Consider the following 18,528-nt stretch of genomic DNA (forward strand, 5'->3'; position numbering starts at 1 on the left):
ATAGATCAGTACAAAATACAACAATCCCAATAATTGCATTTCTAGGTTCAAGACCCATTTCTCTCAACTGGCGTACAATGAAAAAAAGAAATACTACTACCCCGCAATGCCTGGAGTGTTTGGGGAGCGCCAGCAGGAGATGGCTGACTTCTTCCGTGAATCTCTAGCCCAACCATTTACACGTGGCGACTACAAGGAGCTGGTAGAGCTTTGTCTGCTGCTTGTAACTAAGGGATCCGAGCCAGTGAACTTCACGATGGTCTACCCCGGCGCACTTCACAAAACAAGGTGGATGGCTAAACTGCTCTATACCCTCAAGATTGTTCTTTTGTCAGGCCAGATCAAAGAGCAGTTTCCCAAAGCCGAGGTTGTGACTAAAAGTCAAATCAGCAAGTTAGAACGGTTTGCTGTGTTCACAGTCGCTGTTTATGTCCCATGGTGGATTGTTTGCCCCGTTCCAGCAAGTCCGCCACTGAATGACTTGAATTTGGTCGAAACCTTGGCTGAATTTGCCCCATATGCCTCCACAATAGTTGACAAAGCACGTGTGGCATTCGGTAGACACACTTGGTACCTAACTGAGGAGTTGGCCCCACTGGCTTTGTTCTCGTCCCAAGTGCAAGAAAAGACAAAAGAGGAGATGAGGAAGGCCCTTCTTTGCCATGAAGGCAATGAAGTTACTAAGAGAGTGGGGCTCAATCATGGGGGCTATGGAAAGCCATATCTTCCCCCTGTCCCAGAATGTGGCACTGCCATGGTGGACCTAATTGGGCCTGACTCAAGCTGGTTCTTCACCATTTTAGGCATGCCCTATCAGTTTCTCCACAGTCCAGCCAGTGAATAGGCGGATCATGACGACTACCTGAACATGAAACGGGTTGTGGACAAGCTTCAGGTCGTCAATGAGGCTGCAGAGCGTGGTGTAAAACTTTGCCATGACTTTCTTAATGTTGCCAGGGATGAGGAGCGCTTTCAAGAAGTCCTTCAAGTAGTTGAAAATGACAGACTCCGCGTTCCTAATCAGAGCAAACGATCATCTGTTTCCGAACAGAAATCATGGTTTCTTGCTCTAGAGAAATAATACCTTGTGAATATGTGATAAAACCCCTTAATGTACCACGAGAGAATAAGAATGATTAACTTTTTTGTGTTAGTGATAACAGCTTTTAATTAAGACAGGCAAATGATTTGTGTTAATATCCCTTATGATGGTTGTGTATTCTCATATATAGGCGCGTATGACGTATAAGCAAAATCGTTATTTTTCAAATTGCTGGTGCTCACTCAAATATGCATGAATCTTCAAAAAATTGCACGTGGGTATTTTTTATGTCAATATGCAATACCAAAATTGTTAACAGCATTGTAGGACAAATTGGGGCAACTGTCACACTCTAATATATATATATATATGTATATATATATATATATATATATATATATATATATATATATATATATATATATATATATATATATATATATGCAAGTAAATCACTGTAGGTGCGCGTGATCTAGGGTGCACCCACCAAGAGAATACACTCAAACGGTTCCACGATAATATATATATATATATATATATATAATATATATATATATATATGAGATTAAATAAAAGCAAGGAATTTAGCTGAAGACATAGTGAAGAGAGATGAGAAAGGAAGAGACTGTTGACAAGTGCAAAAAGGGAAGAAATATCAAGATAAACAGGTGATTATAGTTCTCATAATTATGATATAAAACATAATAAAACCCAAGTATTTTCTCCATCACTAATAAACCCAAAGTATTATTCTCCATCACTTATAAACCAAAAGTATTATTTTCCATCACTAATAAGCCCAAAGTATTATTCTCCATCACTAATAAGCCCAAAGTATTATTCTCCATCACTAATAAGCCCAATGTATATTCTCCATCACTAATAAAACCCAAAGTATTATTCCATCACTAATAAGCCCAAAGTATTATTCTCCATCACTAATAAGCCCAAAGTATTATTCTCCATCACTATAAGCCCAATGTATTATTCTCCATCACTAATAAGCCCAAAGTATTATTCTCCATCACTAATAAAACCCAAAGTATTATTCTCCTACCACATAAGCCCAAAGTATTATTCTCCATCACAATAAACCCAAAGTATTATTCTCCATCACTAATAAGCCCAAAGTATTATTCTCCATCACAATAAGCCCAAAGTATTATTCTCCATCACTAATAAGCCCAATGTATTCTCCATCACTAATAAACCCAAAGTATTATTCTCCATCACTAATAAGCCCAAAGTATTATTCTCCATCACTAATAAACCCAAAGTATTATTCTCCATCACTAATAAGCCCAAAGTATTATTCTCCATCACTAATAAGCCCAATGTATTATTCTCCATCACTAATAAAACCCAAAGTATTATTCTCCATCACTAATAAGCCCAATGTATTATTCTCCATCACTAATAAACCCAAAGTATTACTCTCCATCACTAATAAGCCCAAAGTATTATTCTCCATCACTAATAAGCCCAAAGTATTATTCTCCATCACTAATAAGCCCAATGTATTATTCTCCATCACTAATAGCCAGTATTATCTCCATAGCCCAAGTATTATTCTCCATCACTAATAAGCCAATGTATATTTCATCACAATAAGCCCAATGTATTATTCTCCATCACTAATAAACCCAATGTATTATTCTCCATCACTAATAAGCCCAATGTATTATTTTCCATCACTAATAAGCCCAATGTATTATTCTCCATCACTAATAAACCCAATGTATTATTTTCCATCACTAATAAGCCCAAAGTATTATTCTCCATCACTATAAGCCCAAATATTATTCTCCACCTAATAAGCCCAATGTATTATTCTCCATCACTAATAAGCCCAATGTATTATTTTCCATCACTAAGCCCAATGTATTATTCTCACCAAAGCCAATGTATTATTTCCATCACTAATAATGTATCTCCATCAATAAACCCAATGTATTATTCCCATCACTAATAAGCCCAGTATTATTCTCCATCACTAATAAGCCCAATGTATTATTCTCCATCACTAATAAGCCCAAATGTTTTCCATCACTAATAAACCCAATGTATTATTCTCCATCACTAATAAGCCCAATGTATTATTCTCCATCACTAATAAGCCCAATGTATTATTCTCCATCACTAATAAGCCCAATGTATTATTCTCCATCACTAATAAGCCCAATGTATTATTTTCCATCACTAATAAGCCCAATGTATTATTCTCCATCACTAATAAACCCAATGTATTATTCTCCATCACTAATAAGCCCAATGTATTATTTTCCATCACTAATAAGCCCAAAGTATTATTCTCCATCACTAATAAGCCCAATGTATTATTCTCCATCACTAATAAGCCCAATGTATTATTCTCCATCACTAAGCCCAATGTATTATTTTCATCACTAATAAGCCCAATGTTATTCTCCATCACTAATAAACCCAATGTATTATTCTCCATCACTAATAAGCCCAATGTATTATTTTCCATCACAATAAGCCCAAAGTATTATTCTCCATCACTAATATGCCCAATGTATTATTCTCCATCACTAATAAGCCCAATGTATTATTCTCCATCACTAATAAGCCCAATGTATTATTCTCCATCACTAATAAGCCCAATGTATTATTTTCCATCACTAATACCCAATGTATTATTCTCCATCACTAATAAACCCAATGTATTATTCTCCATCACTAATAAGCCCAATGTATTATTCTCCATCACTAATAAGCCCAATGTATTATTTTCCATCACTAATAAGCCCAAAGTATTATTCTCCATCACTAATAAGCCCAAAGTATTATTCTCCATCACTAATAAGCCCAAAGTATTATTCGCCATCACTAATAAGCCCAAAGTATTATTCTCCATCACTAATAAGCCCAATGTATTATTCTCCATCACTAATAAGCCCAATGTATTATTCTCCATCACTAATAAGCCCAATGTATTATTCTCCATCACTAATAAGCCCAATGTATCATTTTCCATCACTAATAAGCCCAAAGTATTATTCTCCATCACTAATAAGCCCAAAGTATTATTCTCCATCACTAATAAGCCCAAAGTATTATTCTCCATCACTAATAAGCCCAAAGTATTATTCTCCATCACTAATAAGCCCAATGTATTATTCTCCATCACTAATAAGCCCAAAGTATTATTCTCCATCACTAATAAGCCCAAAGTATTATTCTCCATCACTAATAAACCCAATGTATTATTCTCCATCACTAATAAGCCCAATGTATTATTTTCCATCACTAATAAGCCCAAAGTATTATTCTCCATCACTAATAAGCCCAATGTATTATTCTCCATCACTAATAAGCCCAATGTATTATTTTCCATCACTAATAAGCCCAATGTATTATTTTCCATCACTAATAAGCCCAAAGTATTATTCTCCATCACTAATAAGCCCAAAGTATTATTCTCCATCACTAATAAGCCCAATGTATTATTTTCCATCACTAATAAGCCCAATGTATTATTTTCCATCACTAATAAACCCAAAGTATTATTCTCCATCACTAATAAGCCCAATGTATTATTCTCCATCACTAATAAGCCCAATGTATTATTTTCCATCACTAATAAGCCCAATGTATTATTTTCCATCACTAATAAGCCCAATGTATTATTTTCCATCACTTTGTTAACAAAATTATGTGAAATAACAACAGTGAACATTAATACAAATGTCATATTCTAAACATCTGCCATAATGCATAATATTAGATGGAAAATATGTTCTAAAAACCATTACAGGCACCGTACTTAAAATTCAATAAAAGAGTTTTAAGGAAAAACAAACTGAAAATTAATACTTACATGAGGAAAAGTTGTTTGAAGATTGTATTCATGATGGTCCACTTAAGAGACACATATACTGTAACTAGGCTGATGGTAGCAATAACACCCACTGAAACAGAACACACACTGTAAGGTCTTTACCGCATGCTTGGTCGTCTTGTTCTCACTCTCTCTAAATCTTGATGTTCTCTCACATTAAATAACTCCACTAGTTATCTTACGTATTACCTATGTCCTGTAAAATCAATTTTGACATAATTAGTTATTTTCGTAAAATGTTGGTCTAGGAGTGACTTCCTGTTGTGGTGGCGTATCACAATTTACGAGTTACGAAAAATAATTAATAAAAAGGGCAAAAATATGAAATGATAATAGAAATGGTAATAAAAGAAAAGTAAAAATACAGGAGAAATAATAATGATAAATAATATTACTAGTAATTTGGTCGCCAGCTCAAAATTTTCACCCTGTCTGAAAATTTAGGAAGTTTATTTCATGTATTCTTTCACAAAAACAATATATGTGGAACCTTCAAACTCAGGAGCTATTTAGAATATTACTCATGTACTGGTTGATCTGTTGCTGTGAAATGGTACATATTGTTAGTAACTAACCACGTATTGATAATCCGCCCGACTACATATTTTTAGCCAATATGCAGAAACAATTTTACATATATAATTAATTTGTGTATTGCTGTCATAATATTGGAGATATTAACAATATATGTCCAACATGAGGACCTGTGGGAAGTATGTCAAGTGCTGTTCGTCGTGTACGATCCATCCAACACCCATAATATTTACACCATTTACTGTAAAGGACCAAAACCGATTACTGTATTTTACTTTATTCAGTAAAATTTTGTCGTTTATTCATTTATCGTACACTGAGACAAAGATCTGATTCCAGCTTCTGAGAAAGTCGTCCGTTAACTGTTATCCTTGGACTTGGTGATGCAAGAAGGTGACCTAAACGGCAAGTTTTTCGATCATGGGTATCCCAGCCAGCGAAGGAAATATCATTTATATACGATGCCTTAGAATTCTTCTGACTAGCCGTAATAGTTGTTGGCTCACCATGATTGTCGCTCAATGGTGTTTGTAGTACTACATCATTTAAAAAAATAGTTTTGGAGGTCAATATCCGGAACGGCAGGTGCTGGTGTCCAGTATCAGATATCCACCTCTTAATTAAGGCTTGTCATCGTGTTGACTCAAGTTATCCACATTAAGCTCAAAATAATCAACCTTTGGCTTACAAAAACATCTACCGTGACGTTGTTTAGAAGGATGGGTGAGAAGGTTATAAATATTTCAGCGCAGGAACAATGGAGGTACAATTCCTGGATCCAACTTTACATACTTTAACCAAATTCGTTTAGAATTTAGATGAAGTTTGGGTTAGTTAGGTGAAGAATATGTTAGGTTAAATTTGGCTCTCGGGTGGGTATTTGTCATTACAGAGAAGAGAGATGGTTGGTGGCGGCCATGACAATAATAACTCACTGATGAAGCACTAAAGATACCCCTATATACCCTGAGCTGTTACGTCAAGTAGATATCATCATCTAAATTATTGTTGGGTCACATGATGTGTAAAAATGGTGTTGATAGGTGGTAGTGGACCCAAAGAGGACGTATGTGTGATGGAGAATAAACTTAAGGAAATGCCAAAAATGAAAGCATTGTCCTCAGCCGAGTGTGATGGTCCGCCTCCCTGTTGCTGGGCGTGTTACGGACAAAATCACACTGGACAAAACTCCACCACCAGAACAGCACAGTGGACAAAATTATATCTGAGGTTTTATACAAAAATTGGTTATGTAGAATTTTGTCCTAAACGGCAGGTAAGTCAAATATTAGCTACACCCCTCGCTAATCCTCCTCAATCTTCCTCCCCACAAGGGTACAAGGCACTTCATTACCCGCACACCCAACACGATCGGAATGAGAATAGATTTTTATTTCTTCTATGTTCTATAGTTATTTCTTCAAGTTTAATTGCTTGCATTTTTAAACTGTGGGGTAATCTTACCTTGTCTTTCTTTCCTACAGCGTAAATCTATTCAATGCCCTTTTCTCGCTTAAAAAGTCCTTATACCTGTACAGTATATGCAGCGGGAGGCCGCACAGAACCTGTTTATTCTCAAGTTTATAATAGGGTTTTTGACCTCGTCTTATATACTTATGTCCTTCAGATTATAATTATTTCCCAAGACTGATGAGAGATGTAGAGACTTCTTTCAGAATTTGTCTCAAGTCTTTTCGAAGTTTAAGGGCGGTCATCAGTCCATATAAACACGAGGACTTCCATATACAAGCAATGCCCCATAAGTCGATAATCGAACACTGGACCTCTGCGTGTGAACAGGGATCGCTACCACCGTACCAAAAGGACAATGAAATGCAATCCTAGATTTAATTTTATCTTACACAAAGCCTGTTCATTCGTCTTTTTAAAGCGGTGGTAGCGGATTCCTGTTCACACGCAGAGGTCCAGGGTTCGATTCCCGACTAGTGAGGTATTGTTTGCCTATACTGTATATATATATATATATATATATATATATATATATATATATATATATATATATATATATATATATATATATATATATATATATATTGTTTGCTACAAGGATAGCAAACGAACCCGGCTAGACCATGTGTAAATATCTGAGATTTCAGCAAGCGTACATCAAAACTGTGTCAAAAGAGAAGCCGGGTGCCAAAATTATTGTTCACCACCCACTGCTCGAGCACAAGCATCAGCTGCATCATCAAAAAACGGTATTGATTTGCATATTACCACAAATATAAAGTATACCGGCTAATTTATCACTTGCCGGGGAGCATGTCTATTGACTAAACAAGTTGAATCAGACCAGGTTGTACTTTTAGTTCAATATTAGGATTAGGGCTTTTATATGTCTTCATGTAAAATAAGATAAAATAAAATAAAAATGTAGGTACGTACACATATCTCCATAGCGATACTGTACTTAGTAGTGACCATTCACAGAATATTATATTGATTATTAAAAAAAATATTAATAATTTACTCTAGCGTTTCCGTCAGTTATATTTTTCGGGTTTTATTGACTTTTCGATTTCACTTAAGGACATGCAATTGTGATTCCACAAAGCGAACAGGATATCAAGTTGAGGGAAATTGTGGGGCAAACACAAGCTAAAAAAATGACGGAACCAAACCTAACGACTCTCAAATATCAGTGTCTCACTTAACCTAACCGAGAAACCAGAAGGACCTAACCTAACCCCCGAAGCGAAAATAACGCAAAAACTAGTCATTTCCGACAGAAATCTATAAAGTATTTTTGGTGCTTCATCTCCCTATATAAGAATCAAATAAAGATCTGTGAATGGTAACTACGGAATATTAACCTCCATAGTCTCAGGGTTAAGTCTCTTTATCCCATGTCATTGGCTCAGTATTTTCATACAACCTGTAAGTAGACTATCATATATAACTGATCTCCAAGGCCATTGATTTACACACTATGTATGTATGTGTGACGCTAAGATATCCACACATGTTCTTATTATATTTTTGTGCAACATGAAGTTCGATGTTACCGAAAAATAGCGTTGTTAGACACTGTTCCTTCACATGACTACGACGTTTTTTCGCTGTTTGTCTGGATCCTTCCACCTGGCTTGCATGGTTTCTGTGATAAAAATAAAAATAAAATAAAAAATTCTATATGGTTGAAAAAATAACACATATTTGTTATGTGATTGACATTTTTAATCGCATCACCGACCTCCAATAAGAGAAATGACACGTAACAAATTCATCTTATTACTTGAACCTTAAGCTGCAGAATCGTATATTATCTATTTCCCTAAGTGGAAATTTGAGGATGCCTTAAATGAGCAGTGGTGTCAAAACTTCACTGATATTCTAACGCAATTATGAACTTTCTCATCACTCTATAAAAAGTAATTAATAATAAAAATTCATTCAATAAACAAAAACAAAATGTTCTGTGAACCTTTAAGAATCCGGACCCAAGCTGATATGCTGACAGCTATTAGGCTGTGTCCCTGTCTGTTTATCAATCCATTATTAGCTCGACAGGTTCCTTTATTTTTTTCAACGGAAGCCTCGTCCCCTGATCTTCTGTGAGGAACGAATATTGATGATATTATTATGAAGAAGTTCAGTGGCCGGATAAAAGAGTCGGTTGGTGGTAAGGAGATGTCTAGACGCAAGCCTATTTTTATAGATAACAATAATATATTTTCCTGCGCTGGGTCTTCATTTAAACGAAGATTCTGTTCCGTGAAGAAAGCTTGGCAGTCATGGCAACCGGGAAAGTTGAAAGTACTGAACCAATAAACAGGATTAATGAAGCGTCTCTGCTGAGAAACACTGCTCGGCCACATTTATATGCAACACAGAACTTCAGTGGAATGTCCCCGCGGCAGTCTCAACCCTTCATCCAAGTGAAAGTTGTTAGTCATCTATTGTGAACAATTATATCAAATAATAAAAACTTCCATATATGTAGTGAGTATCTTTATCATATCTAAGCACCAATCAGCCACCACCAACAGTACGTTGTCCTCTTGATACCAATAAATATGTTGTGAAGGAGAACAGGTTACTGGAAGCCTAGCGAGGACACGTTTTCTGTGATCCGTTGCTGCCTCAAACTTAAAGAACATTGCACTTAAAAACAAATAAACTTTTCTATTTGGGATTAGAATTATTTTAGTTGGATGCATGCCTCTTCTTTGCTACCCTTTCCCTCCAAAATTTACTTTATTTTTTGCATGAAGAAAAATCTTACGTAACATGGACCCAAGGTTCAGTGCTCCCTCGAGTTCATTCTCACACCTGACATCCTATTGGTAAACAGTATTGACATGGACTGTACAAAGTGGCCATATGCTGTAACAGATGCAATTGAATAATATGAATGTTTAAATCTATTATTAAACTATTTCAGAGATATGTAACCCACCGCGTTCAACACAATATAACTTCGTAATTCAGCCTAACGTAATAACCAGACTTAATATCATAAACATGAAAAGCGCTTTTAATTTGAATTGCCTATTCAATGTTTTATACAACACAGTATAGTTAATTTTGTACATTACTGTTTGTATGTTTACATTAATATCTCAGGAGGAACAATTTGAATGCAAAATGAAGTTCTTACGTTCAGAAAAAAGGTTGTGTAAGTTCTTTTTTCACTATCCATGTTTAGTGTCTACACATTGTCACCAGTACTGTACTCTGGCCACTCTACAGTATATATGACCTGAGCACAACCTCACTACCTCATAAAGTCAACTGCACCAAGTGAGAAAATATTTAATACTGTTGATGTTATGTATCTTCATGCCGCGATTTTACACAATATATATATATATATATATATATATATATATATATATATATATATATATATATATATATATATATAAGGATATCATGGCGTGCATGTATTCCCAGTACAATGTTTGTTTCGCTCTGTACCTAAAGAGATATCTAAGCTGCTAGGAGGTAGGGAGGAGGGGTGGTGCAGGGTGCTGGCCACAGGTTAGTGACCCGCCCGCTCGGCCAACTCCCCAGCCCTGACCTTGGCCTTCGCCCGAGTCGGGGGAAGAGATGGTGTGTGTGTTTGTGTGTGTGTGTGTGGACGCCAGAAAAATATAACTGGATAATAGTGTGTGTGTGTGTGGTGTGCGCAGATGTTGGAATGCTTTATTTCTGTGGATTAACGATTACTACACGTAAAAATAACAATACATAAAGATGATCATAATAATGCATAAAATATATTTTACAGGTCAATCTTTCCATCTATATAAACGGGGACAAGCCAGAGCCGCCAACACGCCCAATACAACATGACAATAGAATAATGCATGTTGAGCAGCCTATCGCAGTGTAAAGGAATCCACACAAAAAGCGAGCCTAAAGGGTTATACTGAGGTACCAGATCCTAATCCTTCCTCACAGACGTCATATGGTCGTTTCCTCAGAGATAACGTCCCTGTGGCTTACATCTATCATCACCACCATTTCTACAGACGTTGCAAATCGTGGTTTAACGTTCCAATGTTTTACTATTGTATTTTTGCTAAACGATATTATCCTATATTTGTTAACTCTCTAATTCACGAAAGAATATTAAATCACGATAAGTGTCTTAGTAGTTATATTGAAAAACAAAGGATAACCTATTATACATTAATTGTTAATCGTACGAAAACAAGTCTTCTCAAAAGAACAAGGCGCTGTCCACACGACTCACTAGTGACAGACAGACAAACACAGATGAAAGCACAACTTACAATGCAAACTACACGGTGACTGGCTGAACAAATACATTCTTAAACAATTACAATGGCACTACGGAGCCTCCCTCACCCTTAACCGGTTATTCAAGACACCATTAACTACTTCAAGGCTATGTAGACGTAGCTTATAAATAAAAACTGTATTAATATTTATCATTTCATTGATACACTGAAAATTATATTAGCATTGCTACTTCTACAACAACAACAACAACAACAACGATTAATAATAATAATAATAATAATAATAATAATAATAATAATAATAACAATAATAATAATAATAATAATAATAATAATGATAATAACGGGTGTGGCAGCTGAGTGGCTACAACGCTCGCATCCTGCCTAGGGTCTCTGGTAGGGTTGCCATGCGTCCGTATTTTTCCGGACATGTCCTCCATTTAGGTCTCGAAATCTTCATCCGGAAGGAATTTTTAAAATTCTTCAAAAGTCCGGAATTTCAGCTTCCATCATTTTCTCCACGGAAAGAAACATGAAACTGTAATGACGAGAGAGGGGAGCTGGAAACAGTAGAGATTTCGTTCAGTTTTCGTCAGCTGATAAGTCACGTGTACCGTACGCCTGTACGGTGTTGTCACCTTAGCTGCTCGCAGTTTTTGGGCTAGCCTGTAGTGCCATGTACTGCTTTTCCTTGTTCTTCAGTCACACGCATTATTATATTTTTTTGTGTGTATTTGGTGCCATTACTGCCATAAATGAAATGATGAAAGTATACCATTTTTTCTTATGGCTTTTTTTACACTGTAGCATATGTTTTTCTTGTCCTGCATTTACGGCATTTTAGCAATTTTCAACCATAATCTAGCCACTTTCGCTTTATTATTTACGTGTGTTGACAACCATGACGGTGACCGGTGGTTGGCCAGTCTTTAACCTGCAGTGACAGTGTTTGATCTTAGTCTTTGTTGTGGGTTTGTCGCTTGTTGCCACAGCTAGTGCTTACGATTTGTTGTACTTTTCCAGAGCATAAAACGGTCACGGCTGCATCAAGGTTACATAGCGCCAAAGTCTGTGCCAGGTCGGGGGGGGAGGGGGAGGGGGGGCATGATGTCTTCGGGAACGCCCTCTTTTTTTAATGTTCAGATATGGCAACCCTAGTCTCTGGTCTCTGGCACTCCTGGTCCACCCACTTGTAAATGGACACCTAATTTTACAGTTGGGGAACTGAAGGCGGTAGACAGCAGAACCTGCTGCATCGTCTTTCTACCTAACAAAGGCTTAATATTCAGTGTGTTCTATCTACGTTTACACCCAATGGACCGTCAGGCCTATGAAACAGTTTGACATTAAAAAACAAATCGATGATTAGACATAACGCCACCAGTTTAAAATAAAAAGTCCTTAAATTTTAAAATCAAGAATTCGTTGATTGACCAACTTGTAGATGCAGGAGCAAGAGGGTGACCATGGCCTTGTATAACGCAGTACACACATGAACATGGATATGTTATACAGTACAGTACTTCTGAATCTCGTAAAATAAACCTCCATGGTACTGTAACATATACACACTGGAATACAAAACTTCTGTCTTCTAAAATACCAATACATCCAAGCTACAAAACACCCAGCTGTAACCTCTACTGAGCATTAATAATCTAAAATTCGTGAGAAACCTGCTCACGTTAAATAAATGAACGATAAAATCAGATAAAATATCCAGCGAGTCTGGTTTGGGCCTGACCTGACCGGAATTCCGTTGCGCTAAGTTATTTCTGGAGGACGAACAAGATAAACTTCCGTGAATACATCTACTAATGGATTCTATCATTGAATCATTTAAATAAAATACACTTCTACAGATGCTTATGTAGATGTATTATGAATCCAAAGTTTGTTATCTGAGTAGGTCTAGTTACGGTTACATGAGAAAATTGTGGGTTGAGGTAGGTTTGGAGTGACTCGTCGTTCTTTCTAGGAGAAAAATAACGCATGGCCGGGAGCAACTTTTGATCGGTTACATAAGACTGAATGACGTGGAGATTATAGTGGTGTTGTGAGTGGTAAAAGTGCTTGTAAGTGGTAAAGGGTGTAATGGATGATGTTGTTGGATAATTAATACATTTACCGAGGATATGTTTCTAAAGAAAGAGAGGGGAGGAAAGGAGGACAGGACGCTCACCCCACCACCAGCCGGTCCCAGGAGCCAGTTAGTACTCCGCCCTTGTTAACTTTAACCAAGATGGCTTGAGGGTCCAGGACGTCTCTCTTCCGCGTCTCTCCCCGACAGGCTCCATTTTTAACACTCCTCCTTTTAGGATATGCCGTCTCTCGTCATGTCCCGGTGCCCCCATCCCACGTCCTAGTGTCTCTGGCTCATATAAGCATGTCCTACACTGAGTAGTTCTCCCCCCCATTGTGTATTGAATTAGTAGTGCACACCGTTCCTCGCTAAAGATGATGCTTGGTGTCAAACGCGACCAGATGCATAAAAAGTTAAATTGGTACGCAGACGCAGGTTATACAATAGTACATGCGTTATACCACGGATACGCCTTCTATTTTGTACTTTATACGAGTGTCGACGTGTTGGGACAACCACCATCCTCCTTGACGAGTGACGTGTCGGGACCACGACCATCCTGCTTGACGAGTGACGTGTTGGGACCACCACCATCCTGCTTGTTGAGTGACGTGTTGGGACCACGACCATCCTGCTTGACGAGTGACGTGTTGGGACCACCACCACCTCGCTTGGGGTGACGTGTTGGGACAACGACCATCCTGTTTGACGAGTGACGTGTTGGGACCACGACCATCCTTCTTAACGAGTGACGTGTTGGAACCACGACTATCCTGCTTGTTGGGCGTGTTGGGACCACGACCATCCTGCTGACGAGTGACGTGTTGGGACCACCACCACCTCGCTTGGGGTGACGTGTTGGGACAACGACCATCCTGTTTGACGAGTGACGTGTTGGGACCACGACCATCCTTCTTAACGAGTGACGTGTTGGAACCACGACTATCCTGCTTGAGTGACGTGTTGGGACCACCACCATCCTGCTTGACGAGTGACGTGTTGGGACCACCACCATCCTGCTTGACGAGTGACATGTTGGGACCACCACCACCTCGCTAGGGGTGACGTGTTGGGACCACGACCATCCTGTTTGACGAGTGACGTAAGGGACCACGACCATCCTTCTTGACGAGTGACGTGTTGAAACCACGACTATCCTGCTTGTTGGGTGACGTGTTGGGACCACGACCATCCTGCTTGACGAGTGACGTGTTGGGACCACCACCACCTCGCTTGGGGTGACGTGTTGGGACAACGACCATCCTGTTTGACGAGTGACGTGTTGGGACCACGACCATCCTTCTTAACGAGTGACGTGTTGGAACCACGACTATCCTGCTTGAGTGACGTGTTGGGACCACCACCATCCTGCTTGACGAGTGACGTGTTGGGACCACCACCATCCTGCTTTGACGAGTGACATGTTGGGACCACCACCATCCTGCTTGACAGTGACGTGTTGGGACGCTTGACAGTGACGTGTTGGGACCACCACCATCCTGCTTGACGAGTGACATGTTGGGACCACCACCATCCTGCTTGACGAGTGACGTGTTGGGACCACCACCATCCTGCTTGACGAGTGACGTGTTGGGACCACCACCATCCTGCTTGCACGTGTAAACACACTACTAGGCAAGGTGAAGAGCAAAGCTGCCCCAGCCTCTATCACCTCGAAAATCCTTCCTTCACCATCCTTCACTCTACTCTTGTCCCTTCACTATTCTTCACTCTACTCTTGTCCCTCCACTATCCTTCTCTCTACTCTTGTCCCTTCACTATCCTTCACTCTACTCTTGTCCCTTCACTATCCTTCTCTCTACTCTTGTCCCTTCACTATCCTTCTCTCTACTCTTGTCCCTTCACTATCCTTCCCTCTACTCTTGTCCCTTCACTATTCTTCACTCTACTCTTGTCCCTTCACTATCCTTCTCTCTACTCTTGTCCCTTCACTATTCTTCACTCTACTCTTGCCCCTTCACTATCCTTCCCTCTACTCTTGCCCCTTCACTATCCTTCACTCTACTCTTGTCCCTCCACTATCCTTCTCTCTACTCTTGTCCCTTCACTAGCCTTCCTACTTGCTCCCTCTACTCATCCTCTTCTCTCTACTCTTGTCCCTTCACTATCCTTTCCTCTACTCTTGTCCCTTCACTATCCTTCTCTCACTCTTGTCCCTTCACCCAGCCTTCTCTCTCTCTGTTCTTCACTATCCTCTCTACTCTTGTCCCTTCACTATCCTCTACTCTTGTCCTTCACTATTCTTTCTCTACCTTGTCCCTTCACTAGCCTTCCTCTACTCTTGTCCTTCACTATCCTTCCCTCAACTCTTGCCCCTTCACTAGCCTTCCCTCTACTCTTGCCCCTTCACTATCCTTCTCTCTACTCTTGTCCCTTCACTATCCTTCTCTCTACTCTTGTCCCTTCACTATTCTTCTCTCTACTCTTGTCCCTTCACTATCCTTCCCTCTACTCTTGCCCCTTCACTATCCTTCCCTCTACTCTTGCCCCTTCACTATCCTTCTCTCTACTCTTGTCCCTTCACTATCCTTCCCTCTACTCTTGCCCCTTCACTATCCTTCTCTCTCTCTTGCCCTTCACTCTTGCCCCTTCACTATCCTTCTCTCTACTCTTGTCCCTTCACTATCCTTCCCTCTACTCTTGCCCCTTCACTATCCTTCTCTCTACTCTTGTCCCTTCACTATCCTTCTCTCTACTCTTGTCCCTTCACTATCTTTCCCTCTACTCTTGCCCTTCCACTATCCTTTTTTTATATTCTTGCCCCTTTACCGTCCTTTCTTCTACTCTTGCCCCCCCTCACCCTTCATTATCATTTCTCTAATTTTGAGCCCTTCCCTTTACTCTTGCCCAATCACCCTCCTTCCCTCTACTCTTGCCCTTCCACCATGCTTCCCCACACCACTAATCGAATCTAAAAATACTTACTGTAACCTAACATTCAATGCGCCTAGTAGAAGGTAACCTCATGTTATCTAACATAACCTAAGTTTGATTATGTTTAATTCACAATATCTTATTATAACCCAACATAATCTAAGGCACTCTAATCACAAAACCAACCAAGCAAAGACGACAGGAGTTGACGGATCATTTGTCTACACTTCAATTCCCACGATGCCCATCAATTTTCTATTCTTCTTTGCCATCTTTGTACAGATATTTCAACCATTATGTTACCACTGAACACAAACTATTAACAATCTGAACATGTTCTATGTAACGTAACTGAGGTTTATGGAAGGTGATGTAACAAATGCCATTAGGAAGGTGGCGTAAGAGGTGTAGTTCCACAAGGTGACCCTCCCTCCTACTTGGACAGTAAAGAATGAGGCAGGACGGGTTAGCCGCAATTCCCGACTTAGCAGGTTCAAGTATCAAGTATCAAGGAAATTTTATTTTCTTACGAGCGAAAGACAAAAAATGATCATACACTACTTAGCTAATATATATATATATATATATATATATATATATATATATATATATATATATATATATATATATATATATATATATATATATATATACCGCGACAACCCACAGGCGACAGACACCAGTGCAGTGCCCCTATAAGTTCAGCAAGATATCAATTAACTTAAAACAGGAGTAACAGTTAATTTAAAAGGCGTAGGTGGCTTTAAATTATTGCCACCACTGTGGCCTAACGGACATGGGCGTGTGTGCTTTTAAGCAAATAAAGAAGGCTCCTGTCGGCTCCACACGCAGTTAACCAATACACATGAGACAAGACAATGTGTATGTGATGCGGATTTGCTCACTAGTTTTCTCGGAACACTAAAATCTTGGCAAATCGTTTCTCTCATTGTGACTACCTTGACAGGTTACTCCTAGAATATAAAAAAGGGAATTAACAATATCTCAAACCTGTTCTAACCGCTGGGTGGGCGGAACAGGTTGGGTCCCGCCCGCACCCTTGCCCTGACGCGATCTGGTAGGCGATAACATCGTGTGCCGTAACTTAGCTCAAACCTTATGCCATTGTTCTCGTAGTCTAACGCTGGGTAGGGTGTCCCTCGGCTACCGGTTGTGGTTTAAGATACGTGCGAGGTAACGCAGATGGACATTATGATGTTATCTGTCAATTCTGGATGAATCATCGGCAGGCTATCGACAGTAGTAAATTTAGGATACACGCTAGTTGGCGTTGAATGACCATTTTTGCGCTGTTTATGTAGAGAACTAACACCCTTAGGAGGATACCCTTTGTGGTTTAAGACACGTGAAGTTCTACAAAATTTTCACACACCGATTTTTTGCTTTGTTCCTGTTAGGGAAAAAACACTGTCGGCTGTCGTTTAAGATACACATGATTGCGGGGGCGAGCTTTTATACAGTACGAGGTTCCTGACACAAGTTTAACCTCCGTAAGGTATGTTATATTTCTGCACATGTTAATTTAGACACGTTGAACTTCTCTTTGTTGGTTCACTCACACTTAAGTCGATACTTCAGTTGACATTTTTATGACTTGTTGGGTACAATATTTTCAGGCTACTTATTTTGGTTTCAATTACAAGTTCTTGTACATAAGAGCGACATGGGCTGGCGTAAAGACAATAGTACGCTATCTACAGTAGTGGTATCTCATGACTGTTTGGTAAACCGTTTACAAGCTATCTGTGGTAGTCCTTGGTGAAACACGTTTATAGCAAGATTTTTTTTTACACTTGAGTACATTAGCTATTTCATCATTAGTTTTATCTTGTTCAATATATACAAAATGTAAAAAAATCGTAGACTACTAAAGTTATTTGTTTTCGTGGATCTTCATTACAATACAGGCTAACCATAGAAATGAGAAAAATATACGTAGCCTCATTTTAAAAATCACTTGAGATTTTTTAGCAAGTATTCCTCTCAAAACTGGTAAGTTTGTGTGGCCTTACGTATACACACATAACATCAGGTTTATAGTCACTAATTTCACGAGTTACGTTTAACCTAGACAGCATTGTCAGCGACCAGTAACACAAAGATCACCTGAGCATGCGTGGAAGAAGCGCGCGACACGACACCCAACTGCTGACTGACCGGCGCATCCCTCTGCTCTCCGTCCCATCACGGGCACCACCTCGCCTGCAACCCTCCACCTCCACCATTACCACCCCCAGGACCGAGGATCTGGTTTTGGTGTGGCGTCTTCTGTTGTTGACTTGTTTGGAGCTGGTTTCACGCGCTTTCTGCGAGGTGGTGTTCAGTGTTATTAGTGTTATGTGTTCTTGTAAGTAAACGA

The 18,528-nt window shown here is 39.1% G+C and overlaps 1 protein-coding gene across 1 annotated transcript in view; it reads right to left on the reverse strand.

Moving 5' to 3' along the window:
* The window catches only part of LOC121872942 (serine protease filzig-like), a 78,619-nt gene extending 60,310 nt beyond the window's left edge, over positions 1-18,309 (reverse strand). The window contains exons 1-3 of the mRNA XM_042376083.1: positions 18,276-18,309; positions 5,094-5,100; positions 4,884-4,974 (exon numbers count right to left, since the gene is read on the reverse strand). Coding sequence (XP_042232017.1) covers positions 4,884-4,915 — 32 coding nt within the window. The 5' untranslated portion in view covers positions 4,916-4,974; positions 5,094-5,100; positions 18,276-18,309. The remainder of the gene's footprint in view (positions 1-4,883; positions 4,975-5,093; positions 5,101-18,275) is intronic.
* Positions 18,310-18,528: the final 219 nt, after the last annotated feature.

The sequence above is a fragment of the Homarus americanus genome, unplaced genomic scaffold (assembly GCF_018991925.1).
Source record: "Homarus americanus isolate GMGI-L3 unplaced genomic scaffold, GMGI_Hamer_2.0 scaffold11022, whole genome shotgun sequence".
Classification (NCBI taxonomy): Eukaryota; Metazoa; Arthropoda; class Malacostraca; order Decapoda; family Nephropidae; genus Homarus; species Homarus americanus.